Raw genomic sequence first — 19256 nt, forward strand, 5'->3', positions numbered from 1 at the left:
CAGTGAGATGTCAAACTAAGCAAAATAAAAATACTGAAGGTGCTGTTCCATGCAAAATTTCGGCAAAATTACACGCAAAAGAGTCAACTGAGTAATGATTACTGTCCATAGTACGATGTATGAAGCACAACTGAGACAGAAGTCCCTTTCAAACCAGCGCAGTCTCATCCCAAGACGTCATACAACTGACGCTTTTGACCATACGTCAACATCCGCCGTTTTAGGGTACCCTTTAACGTCGGTTAGATGACGTTATCTAATCCTAACCCTACCCCAGGCCTAAACCTACCCTGTCACCAAACTGACGTTAAAGGTAAAGCGTCAGTTGGATGACGCCCCAGGATCGTCATCTAATTGACGTTAAAGGGTACCCTAAAATGGCGGATGTTGACGTATGGTCAAAAGCGTCAGTTGTATGACGTCTTGGGATGAGACTGTGTTATTCGAACCAAGCAGCTTTCTGTTGGTCAATGTGGCAAGTTCGCATAGCCAACTTAACCTGATGCAAAACTTGTGCGTGAAATTCTCTCGCCCTCACACAGAATTCCTGAATAAGTAGATTCCTATTGAAATGATTGGATTTTACGAGCAAAAAAACTCACAAAACAACAGGTAAATGTGACCACATTCTTAATTTACAAAGATTTTGTTATCAAATGACTGGGTCATTTCTCATAAAATATGAAGAGAGGTGTAGTTAAAACTGATCTTAAACCATTGTGAAAATTTGCTGTCATAATGGTTAGGGTTTTCTGAGTGGTTGCTAGGGCATTGCTAGGTGATTGGGGTGTTGTAGGTGTTTGCTTACTGACCCACTTGGGTCAGTAAAAATATCTGACATTGACATTTGACATTTAAGTCTCTATGACATTCTGGTCTCTAGATATGACATAAAGAGAGAGTTCACCCAAAGATTAAAATGTTTAACTTGCATTACTTAACTTGCATCAAGTTGTTTTAAATCTGTATGAGTTTCTTTATGTTGAACACAAAAGAAGATATTTTAAAGAGAATGTGGTTAACCAGACAGTTGATGGACCCCATTGACTTCATAGTATGGTTTTTCCTACAATGGAAGTGTGGAACAACTTGAGGGTCAGTAAGTAACAGCAAAATTTTCATTTTTGGGTGAACTATCCCTTTAAATCCCGCCTTCATTATAAGTCTACAGGATTTTTTGGTCCGTTTTATTGTACGGCTGTGAAATTGTTTGTGGAAAAAAAAAAAAAAAAAAACTTTGTGCTGTGTGAAAATAAGGATTTTAGGTATCAACCAAGTAATTTATGCTTAACATATAACTTATATTATAGACCATTATTTTTTTTGGCAAATTCTGGTCCCATCAGACTCGTTCTTGCATTCAACAGATGGACGAAGCACAACAGAACAAAAACAACATTATAGAAATGTGTTGTTCAAGGTGTGAAACACCAAGAAAACGGCAAGGCATGATGCAATGGCTGAAGATGTCCATCTAACGTGTACAAAAGCAACAAACATACTGAAAAATAGTGCAATAATAGCCTACATTCTGTGTGAAAACAGATTGACAAACTCCACTGCAAAATGGATTGCTGTAAACTGAACCAGCTTATATTCAATGAGATGGATATAAAACAATATCTTGACTTCTAAAGGCAGATTGCCGTCTTTTAATTATTTTCATTAGGGGGCTTTTCTTAGCAGATCTTGAAATATGCCATTAATTGTGATTAATTTTAATAAATCATCAGATCACATAATCAATTTCAATATATATTTTAATCAATTGACAGCCCTTATACTTAGGATTATGGTTTTTGAAAAGTACTTAAATATCAGTAGTAATTTCTACTTTTCTACTAACAAATACCCGTAAAAACTGATGATACAAAATGATAAAAATCTCAACAACTGCATCCCACTCATATTCACACACCGATTACACTGACCCTGAAAAAGAACAACAGTAGCTAGAGTACTAAACAAAAAACCACAAGTAAAAACACATTGAAGGACTTTTTCTTGTTCTGGTAGTCTCCTACACACAAAGGTCACTTTTATTTGACTGCTCAACTGCCCACAATTTCCTCCCTGGTCACCATCGACAGTCCCTCAATGACAAACAGCTTGTTATAAATACCTCGCATCAAGAGGCTAAGGGAGTCGTCTATCGACTTCAGCGAGAGATGCCGAATTAATTTTCCGGTGAATACACTGGACCGGCTCCTAATGATTACAGTCCCATATTAAAGGATGACTCCACGGGTGCTGGGTAATGAAGCTTTCGGAGCAGGGCTTGTGTGACAGACAGATAAGAGAGTGGCCAATGCCATTAGTACATAAAAACCAGCAGCCAACAGGAGGGCCAGGGTTTGGACACTCTTAAAAGGGGCTTCCTTATCACACCTCACAGATACTTAAATGGATTTAGACCTGAATTCAGCTCCCACCGATGGCGAGATAGACGAACATAGCTGAAAGGTGACGCTGGCAGTAAACCAAGGAAAACTAAACACCACGCCAGTTTATGGGAGTCTGTATTTCTTTGGATGTGATTACTGTTGACTCTATTTCACTGGCAACTATGGTTGGGACACACAGGCCAAAGGAAAATATGATACATATGTCAGTTGGATCCGTCCGTGGCAGTAGATCACTTGGGTGAGCTATGCATTTGGGAATAAAGGCCCGATTTTTGGCGGGTGGACGAGCGCTAGCTTGTATACACAGAGACAGAGTTGATGGGCTGTAACCCTGAGTGATGAGCACGTGTGTGTGTGTGTGTGTTGACCAAGCGTGCCACACAACTCCTGAAAAGTGAAGCCAAAGTGTATTTTTTCATTTTAGTAGTTTTCTTCTTCTTCTTCTTTTACACTGATGTAAATTTAAGTGTTGAGTATTAAGTTTAATACGTTTGGTCTTAGTTATTTGATGCTATTAAAATGGGAATGCGACGTCATAATTGACAGCTTCTCTAAACGAAGTAGTCACTGAGGCATCGACTGACTTTTTTGGGGATTTTCGGGAGGAGATTGGAGCTTCAGCTTTAATTTCTACATGACCATAACTGTTTTATTTCACACTGACTGTCATAATGTCATAGTTGTTCTGTAAACTGTAGGCTACTAACGGTTTCTGCAAGAGTGAGGGCAGGACCTTGATACCGTGACTTTACTTTCTGATCACTACGTAGTAGGGCTGGGTATTGACACAAATTTCACAATTCGATTGGATTTCGATTCACAAGCTTGCAATTCGATTCGATTTCGATTCCGATTCGATTCAATATTGATTATTTTGGATATCAGTTACAATAAATGGCAAATTTTCTCAAGTGAATCAAATCTCTTAACTAATGCTGTAAACGATGGGAGTCTAGTTGTAGCCTATAGGCTTCATTAGCCTAATATGAAGGTAATAATTAACTGTTTTGTAGCTATACAAACACTTAAATTACACATTTATTTATTTTTATAATAAGAAGATTATAGGCTATGAAATATAAACATTTACATGGTGGCTGTCATTAAAACTTGCCAGATTTATTCAAATGTGCATTAAATATTGAAGAACATTAAGATTATAATGCATATGATATGGTGTATATATTTAGCAAAATTCTCCTAATTTTTTTCTAGCCGACTAACGAGTTTATGTGGGTTTTCTGAGGTAAATATGACGATACATTGATTACAAGCTGTTTAACTGACGTCTTTCCACGGTTGAGCGAATCAATGTGACATGATACGGATTTCGATAAGCTGTACTCTATCTTTTAACACACTTTCAGATGCTCATTCATGTTTATTTCGCACTGTAACTGGTATTATTAAGCCGGAAGAGAGATCAGCGCTGCTGCTTCTCTTGAGCTGCGCCAGAGAGATCTCACGCCACAGCGCCAAAACGTTATTTATGTTTTTGAATTTCTAAAGAAAAAGAACGTAATTTGAAAATTGAGACTTTGTTTCATATCAATAGTAACAAAGGACAAAGATTATTGCGATTTTTTGGATGCGCGCAGCCGCGATACAATGTTCCATTCATTCAAATGAAACAGGATGACTAATCAATTCTTGAGATTCAAGAATCGATATCGGTTCGTAAAAATGAGAATCGATTAATATCGAGAAATTGATATTTATTACCCAGGCCTACTACGCAGACTCGGGTCCCGCCTCCCGCGTTCACTACTGCGCAGAAGCAGGTCCCAAATCTGCACAAGATGTCAGCGCCATATATTAGGACGTTGGCGGCTTCGGTTTTCACCAATGGAAGAGAGTGAAGGGGTGTCGTCCATCTTTTTTTACAGTCCATCTATGGTGTGGATGTTGAGGTGCTGAAGTAATGCATATTGAACAGAGTGAGAGGAACTCAAACAGAGGGTTTAACCCAGAGTTAATTTAGGCCTAACACACACACACCCTTGAGCCTGATAAGGCTATTACTGGATCTCCAGACACTATAATTGTCCACACAAAAGACAAACTGATTATTGAAGGTACACACACTACAGGTCAAAATTTTGGAATAATTACTATATTGTTTTAATGTTTTTGAAATAAATCTCTTATTCTAATCAAGACTGCATTTATACAAGCAAAAAGATACAGTAAAAACATTAATATTGTGAAATATTAATACAATTATTTAAAATAATGGTTTTCAGCATCATAACTCCAGTTTTCAGTGTCACATGATACTTTAGAAATCTTTATGATGATTTGGTGCTCAAGTGATTTGGTCATCATGTTTTCCACAACATTACCAAGCAGCATAAATGTTTTCAACATTAATAATAATATAAAAAACAATAGTAATAGAATTTAATAGAAGTGGAGGATACAAAAAAAAATTGAGCAACAAATTGGCATATTAGAATGATTTCTGAAGTTCTGATTTTTGTATTAAAACAATATATATTTAAATAGAATTCAAATAGAATTTTTTAAAAGTGTAATAATATGCACAATATAAATGTTTTACTGCCTTAGACACAAGCCTTGGACACAAGACTACTTTTAAAAAACATAAAAAAAAAATCGTAATTATTCCAAACTTCTGACCAGTAGTGTGTATATCGCTCTATAAATAACGAGAATATTATGACCGTGTCAATGGACTATTATCCAAAAGACTGTAGCACCTAATGAAGGCCCAAACACAGATGTGAACGTAGAAAAAATAATCACGGCTGATTGAGCGAAATCAGTGGAATAATTTGGTGTACAACAGTGTTGTCTGAGGCTGACTGCAGGTTCTCTGAAAAATATTTTGCTGCGCACAAAGGCTTAGTGGTGAAGTCAAGTCCTTCCCTTAATTACCTGCTATTGTATCACACGTCTCCCGCCCATCCCCCGCCACAGTAGGGTCCCATTTTAACCAGGCTCCCCATATGCCCCGGCTCACTTGTTGGCCTTTCCTCTTTGCCACCATCTGGCATATTAGTTCAGCCAAAATGAAAAAAAGAAAGAGCCAGACACAATGAGACAGAGAGCTAGCCCATCTGCTCCCTGCCAGACTCCCCAATCATTACTACACAAAAGCTGCATTTACCCTGCTACACAATCCACCGTTTTTTAAACCTCTTATCCCCTCTGCTATCGTTGCACCAAGAGGAAGTCATCCCTCAACCTGATTATGGATGCGTTTTTTTTTTTTTTTTTCCCAAGCAAATGCGAACCAACTATGAACAATCAGGGGGACAATTTCAAGGTAGAGACGCAAAGGAGGCGTTCGGCCCCACAAGTTCGTCTTGACAGGGAAAACGATTCTCTCGGCCTCCTTGTCAAGTCAGGGCTCGAGTCGCTTGCGCTCTCTCTCTCTCCCCTGATGAACACGCACCAATGAGCATGCCCGCTCCGGCGGAAATGGCTGACAATCAAAGTGTTGTCGTCAAACATGGAGCAGTGACGGGGCAAAGATCGCTGCCGTCTGGCCCTCAGAGAGCGCACACTCACGCATTGATCCACCTTCTATCGGGCTTGTCATCGCAATGAACTCACTACTGTGTTAAACCACAGGGGTGATACTGGATACAAATACATTATAGACTGAAAGTCAACTGGGCTTCAGTGGACAACCTAACATTTACTACCACAGAATGTGCAATTTAAAATGTATTTAAGTTCCAGAAGTAACAATCTCCATTAAGAATTTTTTCAGATTTTCAATCAAAAATGTGAGAGCTTAGCAGGTGATGATATTTGCTTCTGTAGAAGCAAAAGGTCAGTGTGATAACGTCATCTTTAATATATTCTGTGTAGTGTGTAACTGCTAAATTACCTGCGAAGAACTACATTATCCTCTTCAATCCTAAAATGGGCAGCGCCTTGAATCCACCAATCAGAGAAGTCACTGTTACCTTAGAAACGAGAACTACACCAAATTTGCCACTCCCATAAAGCATGTATTCATTAGCAATTGTGTAATAAAATCAGTCTCACTACAATCATAAACAATTATAATATATATATATATATATATATATATATATATATACACATACAGTATATGTGTGTAATTGTTTAGGATTGTAACGAGACTGAGACATTTATCATTCAAGTAAAAAAATATATATATACTGTATACATATACCTTTTTTTAAAACTACATTGAATAATAAATGTCTATAGCTCAATATTTTGGTTATTTATATTATAGTCTTTGTTATATGCTGCCACTTTTGAAAACTTTTGACAAACAAAAATAGTTGAAATTATATTTCTTTAAACATTGTATAGGACGTATAATTATTAATTCATGGTTTGGAACTCTTTGAGGACTTTTTTGAAATCCCAGAGAAGAAAATTTACAGGAAAAAAGCGAAATACAAAAAAACAAACATTTGCACTACATTTCTTCAGAGTATTTTAAGAAAGAAATGTTAATTCAAACTGAATGTTTTTCTTCACAGTTTGTTAAAAAGGAAAAATAAATAATAGGTGCCATTTGTGAAACCAATGGGTTAAGGCTTAATGGAGATGCCAAACACGACGTGTCCTGACCTCTGCATATTCAGACCGCCTAATTGCACATCCAGACTCTTTGCTTTTACAATGCCAGCAAGAAAGCTCTGCGATCTATTTCTGGCTGTGTGGTCACACACTATTGTGTGGGTGCAGAAAAATTCTGCTGCATTAAACTAATTTTCCAGCACCGCAGCCCACGACAACACTTAAAGTGCAAAACAGGTCATCAAGTGGAGTAAGTGGAAGAGGACGTCTAATCCATGTGAGGAGCTCGAGTTAATTCATCAGAGTGCCAGTTTGTCTAAACTGCCATTGCCCTGGCGTTCTGATTACACTAGCAGGGGGGGAAAGGTTGTTGCTACGAATGGAAGACGCAGCGAGCAGCTGTCGCGGTCCGAGTGGGCTGATGTAAGCCCTATTCTCAGCGAGTCCGTGGCGGTTTCAATTACGCACTAACCCCTGACCCCACGCTGCTTGTAACCGAGAGATGAGAAGAGGTGCTGGGCATGACGCCTATAAGCTCCAAACGGCAAGGACAGAATGGGATTTGGAGGCTCTAAATGAGGAGTTTGTGGCACTGTCCCTTCTCGAATTGAATGGGATTCCATCTGTAGTGTGCGTTTGGGGGATGGGCGGTCACTTTTCTTTGCCTCTTTGGAGCGGTTTTCTATAGACACGGCTACACTTTAGACGGTGGAGTGAGGCCACCTCTTCTGTTCTTCCTTCTGCCCCTTTTGACCCTCTGTCTTTGGTCAATGTGGAGATTGCCAGAAAGAGACAGCTGCACTCCAGGCTTCCCGCCTCACTTCCCTGTTGCTCTTTGAGCCTTTCTTGGTTTTCCATTGATTTCTCCATCACCCTCTCAGCTGTGTGTATCTGGCGCTTTAGAAAATTTCATCTCTGTTGGGTGGACGAAGGCTAAGTTTCCCAGCCCGAAAATAAGAGAAATTCGAGACCACATGGCTTTGGCTTTGTGGCAACAATGTCCTTCCTCTCCAGGCGAAGAGAACTCCCAGGGGAAATCAGATAACATGCAGCCACATACAAAATTCAAGGCCAATAATCAAACCATCAATTGCTGGGATCAAGTCAAATGCGTTTGGCAGACGTGGATGGGCTTTTAAATGCACATCACACGAAACAGCAGGATGGCTCTTCCATTACAGTCCAAATAATTCATACCCTGAGAGATTACTGTAAAGATTGAAAGATATGAGTGCGTTTCAACACCAGAGATTCCACACGAAACAATCAATTTGAGCCTGCGTGCGTTTGCTGGAAGATGCTGATGCTGGCAGTTCCTTCTCTGATTCAGTAAGCACAGATTTTTTCTCCCTAATTATGGTCAAATTACAGACTCTGGCTGTGGGATCACAAGCCTCTCCTCCCATTTTCTCCCACAATCCTTCATTCTTCTGCGAAGACGGGGAAAATGCAACATATCTGTTTTAAAAACTTGATGGAGAACGCTGTGGTGAGCTGAGAGTGTTTTCTGAAAGGAGCCATTTTAGAGCATCACATTTTCATGAACTCACAAAATTTGGCAGAAAGCTCTCCTTAAAACAAGTAGCAGGATCATGGTACACTGATGGTATCAAACATCCGATAAACACCATGGTACTGAATCATTGCCATTTTCACATACTATGTGTTCACTATGTATTTTACTTAGGATATGTCACACTTAGCCTGGCAAGCCAGACCCACATCAAGATGTTGGGTCTGAGAACTCACCATTGGCAGAGCTCAACTCGAGGGGTGGGATAAACGGTTGTCTTTCAAATTCCCCTTGCATGCAATAGGATAGCGCTACAGCCAACCAGAGCGTTTTCCCACCAGTGGAGCTAGTTGATAGATTAAACTTTTGCCGTATCTGGTCGGCAAAACTACAAACACATCTCCTTTTTAAGAAGGACTTAAGTGCCTTTCTTTGTTCTTTTCTCAAAGACAAGTTTAACTCCAAGTCGCACAGAGTCGCGGCCAAAGCTGATTCGAAAGACCGTTGTTCGCCAGCAGCAGCAGCCATTCTTGTCATTCATGTTTTCAAGTAGCAGGGAACCATCGCAACTCTGTCGTCATTATGTTAAACCTGCCCGCCGACTCTATACACAATGCGATTGGCCTGACTAGAATTTGTTTTTTCCAGCTCGAAAGCCGACGGAGAGTTGCTAGACCACCCTGGCTGCAAAATAAAATTTGCTGCCACTAGGGAGCGTCTAGATTTCTAGGCTATGTCACACTGGCAACATGCTATGTTTTGCACCATTTTCTGAATGTATGCACTACAGCTATACTCGTTCTCCACAGACAGACATATTGGATTTATTTTACTTGTAATAAATTATTAGCTCATCCAAAAATGAAAATGCATTCAGTCATGGACTTTCAGTGGAGAGACAGAAATCTCTCAGGTTTCGTTAAAATATTTTCATTTATGGTTCAAAAATGAATGAAAGCCGTATGGGTTTGGAGCAAAATGAAAGAAATAAAATAGTTTTGGGTGAACTAACCCAACTTCTCTATTATTAACAACTCGAAACCAGCCTAATTATACAGGTCTACCTTGTGGCCTAAGGAGTCACAACTAGTTGAATTTAAAAACAGTAGTTGAGTACATTCCTAGTATTTACATGGTACTCTAAAAGACTTCAAAGAATAGCTGTGTACTACTGTACCATGAAGCATGCTGAAAAAAACCCATGAAATTACCATGGTACCATGTCCAAAAATCCTTCTACTCATATAATTCTCTTATCCCAAATATAAAAGAGTCTCAAATATCCAATAAAGGCCCTTTACACTTAAAGATATCTGGATTACACACAAGTCAATGAACTCGCCGAGTCTAAATGCAACAAAAGGTTAATGACTTCTAGCTGTTACATTACTCTATGGCACACGCTAGAAACACTTCATTTGACAAGTAGCCAAAAAGCCGAAAGCCCAGAAAATACAATTGTATTATCTAAGCCCAGCACAAATGTGATTTTTCTTTTTTAAAGAGAAGAGCACAGACTTCAAATACCATGTGGATTGTTCAATGAAAAGGACATGTCAAATGCAACGTTCACAAAATTGAGAATATGAGCTGTGAAGATGTAATTGGCATGATAATGTCTAAGTGGTAAGTTATTATAGTAGCTAGCTTAAAGCTGCCGTCTGTAGCTATTTTGGGGGATTAAACATTTTCCAAAATACATATTTGAGAAAATACCAGACAGTGTTCCAATATCTCTGCTTGACGTAGCTCAATTCAAAGTGGTAAGCGTGTTGTTTTTAATTCTAGTGATACTGGTAGATTTCCACAGGAGATTCAAGCGTGTCTTTGCGTTATTACGTCACATCTGTACACAAAAATATGGAGTCTCGGCTAGTATAAGTTATATTGAGTCATAATGTCACATTCTGTATATAAAGAAGAGTCTTGGCTAATACTGTATAAGCTATATTGCGTGTGAGGTTGCTGTAGGTGGATATGTATAGCCTTTTCTCATCACACTTGATTTAATTAAACTTATCAATTTGATGGCGGATCCAGAAAGTTTCAAACGATTCAAAAGATTTACCCGCTGTAAAATGCAAAAGACTTTGTTCGGACTTCGGAGTGGCTACAGAACAAAAGAGACTGCAACGGGCCCATGCGAAAACAAGCCGGACTGCAGCTTTAAGAACTTTAGTCAGATGTCATAATTAATTTGACACAAACAAAGATGGGAGAGACAGAACTTAAGTAAAATTCCTACAAAGGGATGTAACATTTGCAAATTTACACAAGAATTTCAACTAACAAATGATTTATACAGAAATTTGTAAATATGTCGTACTGTCATAGGTAAGGTTGCATCTATTTTTCATAATGCATTCTTTACGAATATTTTTTTATTTGGTCCACCTCGGAAGCTTGTTTCTGCCACGGAAGTAAAAGGTAATTGCTGCTTTTTATCTTACAATCCTGAGGAAAAAAAATAATTGAGAATTCTTTGTCAGAATTGCAAGCTTATATTTTGCAATTCACACTTGGGATGCACCGATGAGCATTTTGGCCGATACGGAGAATTCTTAAATGGATATATTTCGATAAATCGAAATCCAATTTTTAAAAAAAATTATCATTATTGAGAGCTTGATTACAAATACAAAAGTCTCACCATTAAATGTCCATGTCTCATGATGACCACAATTATAATGTTCTCATAATTTTATGGAGCCTACATGACAGCCTATTGCACTTAATATGTTTAAGTGATTCCAATCATATTTCAAGCATATCAAAACCATCATGGCAAACAGTGCGCATCTGAAGTGTCTTAGCTGAAGGAAATAATCCATTATTTATCGGTTTTAATATATTGCACAACTTTCTTATTGAGCCCATAATGATAATATTAAAAATGGACATATATCGACCAATGCCGTTATGGTGGCCGATATTTTGTGCATCCCTAATTCACACTTTCTTTCTCAGAATTGTGAGATTAAATCAAAAGGTATTCATATTCACAAAATAAATATTTTGTTAATGAAAAAACGCAAAAGAAAAAATATCTAAAGAGGCTTCGATAGGAAAGACATTCTTTTATATTTTATCAGCTGACCATGGCTCGATTACACTGCAGTCAAATTCAATATCGCATCTAATCTGACTACGGTCCATACTGGCTATGGCTGTAATACCATATCACAACACAACAAAGTGATCACATGACAAGAAAACAACAGCATTTCTGAAGAGTGGCGGTAACACTAACCCTTTTTCTGGGTGGTCCTTTATCTTCCTCTTTCCCTCCCTTGCCACTCTTGGCTTGCTTGGCGGTCTTCTGCTCTCCTGGCTGCTTGATGGTGATGCGGATCTCAGGAGGACAGATGTAGTTCTCCAGGTTCTTTGGAGGTTTCTTGGCCCGCTTGGTCGTTTGGATCTTCAACTTCAAGCTGCCTTCGGAGAAACTGGCCTCCTTGATGGAGAATTCCTGCTCCTCCAGCCCATCTCCCTGCCCCCACCTCTCACTGTCCGCATTGGAAGTGACATCCATGTCCTTCCCCAGACCAAGGTCTTCGTCCTCTTCATGGTCCTGTTGCTCTCCAGGTAAAGGCAGGCTCTTCATTGGACTGGCGAGGAGACCCACCTCACTGAGGTCTGCTCTGTTGATGGTGGTAACGGTGGAGAAGAACTCCTCGTTTCCTTTGGGCCGGGCAGTCCGATTAAGGTCTCTTTGCTCCATTGACAATCTCAAAGCTTGGTCCAAGAATCAGGAAACAGGGACCCAAAAGGACAGTTGGGCACCGGTCCGGGTGTTTGAGTTTAATCAGTGAGGGATGGCTTTTTGCTCTACTGCTCCCGGAATCTTATAAATCTTGATAAGGTGGAGCTGTTCCCAGGAGAAACTGAAAGTAGAGTCAAAAAAGAGGAAAATTATTAGTTGATTAAAACTATAAAAAATTATAAACAATCATTTATGAGACATGCTAAATTCCATTAAATAGGTAAACAGTCTGTATCAAATCATTTAGTACAATTCACATTCTCACTAATGTGTCGTAACGGCTAAATCCCATTAATCAGTTAATCAGGTTAATCAATTTGTTGTTCTAACAAGTAGAAACACCAAGTTACAAGACGTATTGTTAGTTAGCACTTTAGGTTTCTATTTCTGTTACATAGTGGTGAGTAGCCAGCTCCAGACAAATCTCATAAGTACAATGAAGTAAACATAGATGTGTATTAATAAATACCAAAAGTACTTTTAATTATTTTGGTTACACTTTATTTCGATAGTCACTTTAGACATTCTACTAACTATAAGTAACTTTTCAACTACATGTCAACTAAGTGTCATTAGAGTATTAGTAGGCTGTAGTAGACTGTCAGTAGATTGTTAGGTTAGGGTTGGGTGTTAGGGTTCAGGTTAGGAGAACAAGTTGACTTGTAGTTGCTAAGTTACTTACAGTCAGTTGAATGTCTGTTGGGAGACCAACAAAATAAAGTGTTAGCAGATATTAAGCTGACAGTCTACTAGTTCTCTAATGATAGTTAGTTGACATGTATCGGCAAAGTTACTTATAGTTAGTTGAATGTCTAAAGTGGACTATCAAAATAAAGTGTTACCATTATTTTTAATTAGAGATGCATGATTTATCTGATTAAAGACGATAAATCATGGATTATTTCCTTCAGCTGAGACACTTCAGATGCACACTGGTCACCACCCACCATGATGGTTTTGAATAGTTTGAAATATAATTTTAATCACTTTAAAAAGGTAAATACAGTTAAGTGCAACATGTGAACCGCAAGTATAGGCTACATTAAATTATGATAACATTATAATTGTGTGCTTGGGACGTGGCTTTTTATGGGGAGAATTGATTTTTTAATCAAACTCTCAAAAATAAAAGAAAAATCTGGATTTAAATTTATATATCGTTTTTTAAATATTAAGAATTATTGGTATTGTATCGGCACATTTTTCTAATGGTGACATCATCTGACACTTAAATTAATCTTGAAAAACACACAAGCCCGGTTCCACAGACAGGGCTTAGATTAAGCTTAGTTCAATTAGCTTTTATAAACGTGCCTTAGAAAAAAAAACATTACCGGAGTGCATCTTGAGACAAAACAATGGCAGTGCCATATTTTATGTCAGAGCAAGTTGCACTTCGTTAAAACCGCTTAAACATGCATTTTTGTCGGAGACTTTTAAGCCTTGCCTGTGAAACCGGGGGTTCATTTCATTAAAAAATATTTTTCTTAATCTGCATCATTCAAAACTCAAAAATAATATCGCTTTTTAATACTGCTAAATATTAAATTAATGCTAAGGTGCCAAATGTTGGCAAAAAACACTGTTTTTAGTCTTAACTAAAACGTTTAATTTTTTATTTGACATTTATTTAGACACAGCTGTATCCATTTATCAGTTATTTGCCATTACATGAAAATAATTGACAGTTTCGGATCAAATTTAAATATAAATTTTAAACACTTAAGTATGTCAGGACTGTACGTAGTGATGAAATACTCCCTCAGTACTGTAATTCCTATTTAAGTGGGCAAGCTCAATTACTGAACAAGACAAATCTGTCTTTGTTAAACCACCAATTAATCAGGATCGGGGTTTAAGCACTCAGTCTTCAATCCAAAACGGTTGTACTGCTGGCTCCAGGCAAACTCCCTGACACCATAATTACATTGCTGACCAGCTCATTTGCTTTAGTGGTCAGTTGAGTAAGCCTAGTCACGGTGTGAAAGTCAACAAATGAGGTCTCTGGCCCAGTGATAAACACTTTCCAGACATCAAACAAACCACAAACTGAGCGACCACAGACCTGGAAAAGCCCAATTAGGGTTGAATATAACACCTCCACAGCACACATCAAATTGGGCATTAAATGAATTTAGGATAATTTTTTTGGGGGGGTGGTAGTGGTTTTCAACATATCAATTATTTCAGGCCAAACAAACCACGATTAACAAATTAAATTACACAATCTAGTGTTGACTGCACAACTAGATCTAAAAATAACTCTAAAACGCATTTGATTGTCTCAGACCATTCAGATGTTATGTCATACGTCAAGGACCGGAGACACACACACAGTTAAGCCTGACAAAACAAAGTTAACAATAGCCAGGAATGGTGGACATTTAAAACTAATCTTTGAAACAAGCAGTTTCTATTTTGGAGAGGAGATCAACACGCCTCTCCATTCGCCAAGCATCAGCCGCATGATGTCAGTATTGATGTATAGACTTGAACGTTCGGAGCATCGAGCTCAGTCTCTCATCTGCTCTTGGCTTGTTGTCAGACAGAGCTCAGTGTCATTTACCCTTTCAACTGCCAGACAGGTGACAGATGAGAGGCTATACTGAAAACAACGCCAGCTATCGCAAGACAGCCTGGATCCACGCTAGACTAAACAGCTCAATCTATCCATCATATCATGACAGTCAAAATAGCATGTTTCTCATTCCAGCCCGTGCCGACTCAAACACGGCCATTCACAAATCCTCAATTGAAACCCAGTTGTTTATCTTAGTTGTCTATACCTATGAGTAGTGTCCCGATGCATCTTGGGTGTTCTAGCTATTTGGCGAACCAACTAAAAAATGTGACGCCGATTCACAATGGCCACGTAAACACTGCAGCTAAAACGGTTGTCACTCCTCTTTAAGGCCTTAATACTGTTCTGTACAAACTGCAATTATTTTTTTTAAGCGTTACGATTTCTTACAATTGTGACTTAATACAGTATTTTATTATTTGAATACAGTTGGGACTTTATTTCTTGGAATTGTGACCACATTTTAAATAATTGCAACTTTATTTCTTACAATATTGTATATCTCAAGATTAGGCCAAATTTTCCACATTTTATATACCAAAGATAGACCAAATTTTCAGCTACCTAAAATAGCTATTTTCAGTTTTAGGCCAAAATAATTTTGGAGGGTCAGTGCCCGGGCCGAAATCAGGGACCGAAACAGAAGTTCAATTAAAGCTTCTCAGGTGGCACATTTTGACTGTGTTTAGCATCTATTTCATGCACACAACATGGATAAACTACAACAGCTAAACGTGTCAGCCATGTGGACACTAGCTCTGGATTGACAATATTAATTTCATGATTTTAATAATGACATGGTTTGTTAAATCTAAAATCTTGCAGTCTGTGCTGTTTTCTGTTGATGCAGCGTGAACAAAACTTCACTAAACATTTGTAGCACGCCTGCCATCCAATAATTGCAAGCTCTGAGCTATTACCTTTACATGAAGCAACGTTTTGAATTTCAAAATCCACCTTGCTTATCTTCCAAGTGGACATTTCTGTGTGTCAAAAAGAGAACTACACTGTAAAAATGAATATGCTTTATCTGATTACAGATTACAAGCAATATAATTAATTAAATGTAACAAATTAGAATTGAGTAATAATTAATCAAATTAAGTTAAGATGAGTAAAACCTACAAAAACAACCAAAAAAACATAAACTGAAGTCACCATTATGGTGATCAGTGTTTGTTTTAGGTTTGTTTTAAAATGATTGTTTTCTCCTTCAGTGATTCTGCTTGTTAACATCAGGTGTCTTCAATGTTGGCGATATAAAGAGTTCAATTAATCTTTGACGTCTGTCTGTTTTTTGGTGTAAACTTTACTCGTTTTAAATAGTTAACTTTTAAGGAATAATTTGACTACTTCTTACTCAATTCTAATTTGTTAAATTTAATTCATAATATTTATTTTGTAATCTGTTGCCACAATTATATTGATTAGATAAAGCATGTTCATTTTTACAGTGTAACGCATCTTCATCTAAAATGAAATGATTTTGTTTTCTGCTCCAGATCAAAATAATACGTTCATTTTAAAATGTAACTACAATTATGGTAATTTATAAACATAAAGCAAAACATTAAATGTGCAAAAAAAGTAGTATTTTTAAGTCGACTAGCAGTAGCAGTAACGTTTATTGGCTAGTCACATCCCTATTCTTTACTGTAAATGTCCAATCAAAACACCCTAGCGACAACCTAGCAACCACCTAGCAACTATTCAGAACAAATCTCCATCAACCTACAACCACTCCAACCATGTTTATCTCAAGTCACTAGCACTACTTTTGTCAAAAAGATCTACGGATTAAACTGTTGGCATTCACTTCCACAAGTAAATACGGTTGTTCAAATAGCCAGTCAATAATCAAGGCTGGAGATTTCTTGACTCAGTGTGATTCCTGGTTGTGTAAGTCTAATCCATACACTCACAAAGATATTGCCTTACACAACAATACTAATCCCCAACACCCAGTTTATGTAACAGAGAGCCCTGTATGGTATAGTGGGCACGCTAACTGCACACTAATTGTGTAAGAAAACAGTCTGCTCATAAACAGGTTTATTATTATCACAAATACGCCCCGGGCAGACCGTGGGTAACTACAACACATAAAGCAGTTCTGTGTCAGCAGCATTGCCTGTGGCAGACTCAAAGGGGGGCATATATTCAGAAGCTCATACTCAAGGGGCTTTGCATACTGATCTGCCCTCTTTTCTGATGCATCTCAATTAAGATGATCAGAGCGCCAGGGGGCAATTATCTGAACGAATTCATCAAGCTCAGCTCAACAAAATCAGCTCAACTGGGTTAACTTGTGTAGGACTATAAATCAATCAAATGTGTTTCAATAGTTGCTGAAAATTACAAAAATAAACTGTAATCGGAGCTTAACTACGTAGGGGCTGGTTGCCAGAACTGCCATTCGCCCTGTCAGGCCAGTGCAGTGTCACTAAATCGTATACATACATTTTTATGCACATGAACATTTTTATGAACATTTCTGTAGCAAATTTAACTATTTAAATTGAGTCTCCAAGGTAAAGTTGTGTAGCTAGATTTGTAATAGCACTGGTAATTTGGATTAAAATATTAAAATAAATGTTATTGATTTTCAAACAAATGGGCATTTACAACTACCTTTATGGAGCGGTGTATGCAACCATTAAAGCTGTATTATATATACATATATATATATATATTATAAATTGCTAACATCTTCAATAGCTATTTATTTTGAATATATATATATATATATATATATTTTTTTTTTTTTTTTAAATTTAAAAAAAAAAAAGTGCCAGTGAAGACGTTGGTAAGGCAAGCACAAACTGAGCTCCTAAAAAAAACTTTACAATTGATCCCTGATTTTAATATGACCGTATGTTCAGGACTTCTTTCAAAGCCTGTGCTCTAAGGACTTTTTTGAACGGACACAATCTGTAGTCGGGTGTCAAGACTGTGTGCGGTGGTGAGAGGATTCCTTTCTGTCCCCGTCCCTTTTAAGGCCATGAACAGTGAGCAGGCTTGAGGTAGACTCACAAATAGCCTTGCCAAACAACCATGTGCTCACACTTTGTTGAGGTCTGGTGGTAAACAGAGGAAACTAAGTAGCTTTACCGTCATCTTTTTGATAAGATACCAAAGGGATCCAGTTACAATTAAAATAATAAACATACTTTAATACTCAATTGTTTACAATAATTGTTCTATTAGTTTCCTGCATTAGTCTTCATTCTTATCCTATATCCAATGAGTATTTGTGTCCATTAAATGGCCACTAATGGCTTGTTTCTACAGAGTGGTATAGCACAGGAAAGTACAAAACGCCGGTACACAATTATCTCCGTCTCGATAGTCAGAAGTCGTGAATGGTACCAAATTACCAAACGGTAACACTTTTTTGGGACCCACAGTAGTACGGTACCTAAAGGGTGGAGCTAGTAGCTACTCACTGCAGAACGTTGATTGGTTAACAGAGAATCGCCACTTGCACATGCTACAAGGGGAATGACAACACAAAAATGACAACACTATTCTTTAATAGACAGTTCAAACTAAATTCCACTGCAACACAATGTTTTTTTGTCTTGTGACAAACACCCACATCCGAGAACCAAGTATAATATCGGTTGTATGTCCTCATTGCTGTTTACTGTGTCGCTTTCTTCTTTGAGCGAGAATGACGTCGATTGCTACTTTCCGGCATACACCTCGCCTATCAATTAAGTGTACTGTTGATGGTGGGAATGCAAGACGGATTAGGGTTTATCGTCCTGAATTGTACTGTACTGTCCTGTCTCACTCGGTGGAAACGAGCCAATAGAGGCCTTCAGTTTCTGTACGTCCACACTGTCGCCGACTTGAGCTTCCAAAGCTGCAGGTAGTCAACGGAAGCTGGCTTTTCTCAGCTGCAAGGAGCGCGTCATGTTTTGGGCATTTTGAGCGTCAATCAGAAAGTTGAAAGAAGCACAACTATATGGTAATGAGCAATGATGCAGTTCAGCGGCAAAACGCCAGCAACCAATCGGAATATAGACGTCCTTCGCTCTGGCTGTTTCCGGGGAGAAACATACAATGTAAACTTTCGTTCCTACCAAAACATTAGTTCCAAGAAAATGGAAGAGAAGGTAATAATTGCTGTTGCTGGGTTTCCTACAGGTTTCCTATTATGACATGACGTTGATTGCTTATAGGGACAGCATGAGCTCAACTTGTATTTGAAATATTTGCGAACGCTTTAAAGCGGGAATGCAATTAATTTGCTCGGTGACACCGATTTGACCAATTGCATTTATAGCCTAATAATAATAGCTAACTATTCTTTTTTTCTCCCAACCAAATGTGACCAAAATAATGGTTATAAAAATCCTGTCATTATAAAAGGTTTCTTTAATGTATTGCTTGTTTTTTTCTGTTTATTACATTTCATGTTGTGACACTTCTATTCTCCCTGCAACGTGTTCAAAGCGT

The 19256-nt window shown here is 38.0% G+C and overlaps 1 protein-coding gene across 1 annotated transcript in view; it reads right to left on the reverse strand.

Moving 5' to 3' along the window:
* Positions 1-19256, reverse strand: part of setbp1 (SET binding protein 1) — a 79136-nt gene that overhangs the window by 45234 nt on the left and 14646 nt on the right. Inside the window, exon 2 of the mRNA XM_039661896.2 lies at positions 11699-12332. Within this exon, the coding sequence (XP_039517830.2) occupies positions 11699-12169 (471 nt within the window). The 5' untranslated portion in view covers positions 12170-12332. The remainder of the gene's footprint in view (positions 1-11698; positions 12333-19256) is intronic.

The sequence above is a fragment of the Pimephales promelas genome, chromosome 4 (assembly GCF_988280905.1).
Source record: "Pimephales promelas chromosome 4, fPimPro1.hap1.1, whole genome shotgun sequence".
Classification (NCBI taxonomy): domain Eukaryota; kingdom Metazoa; phylum Chordata; class Actinopteri; order Cypriniformes; family Leuciscidae; genus Pimephales; species Pimephales promelas.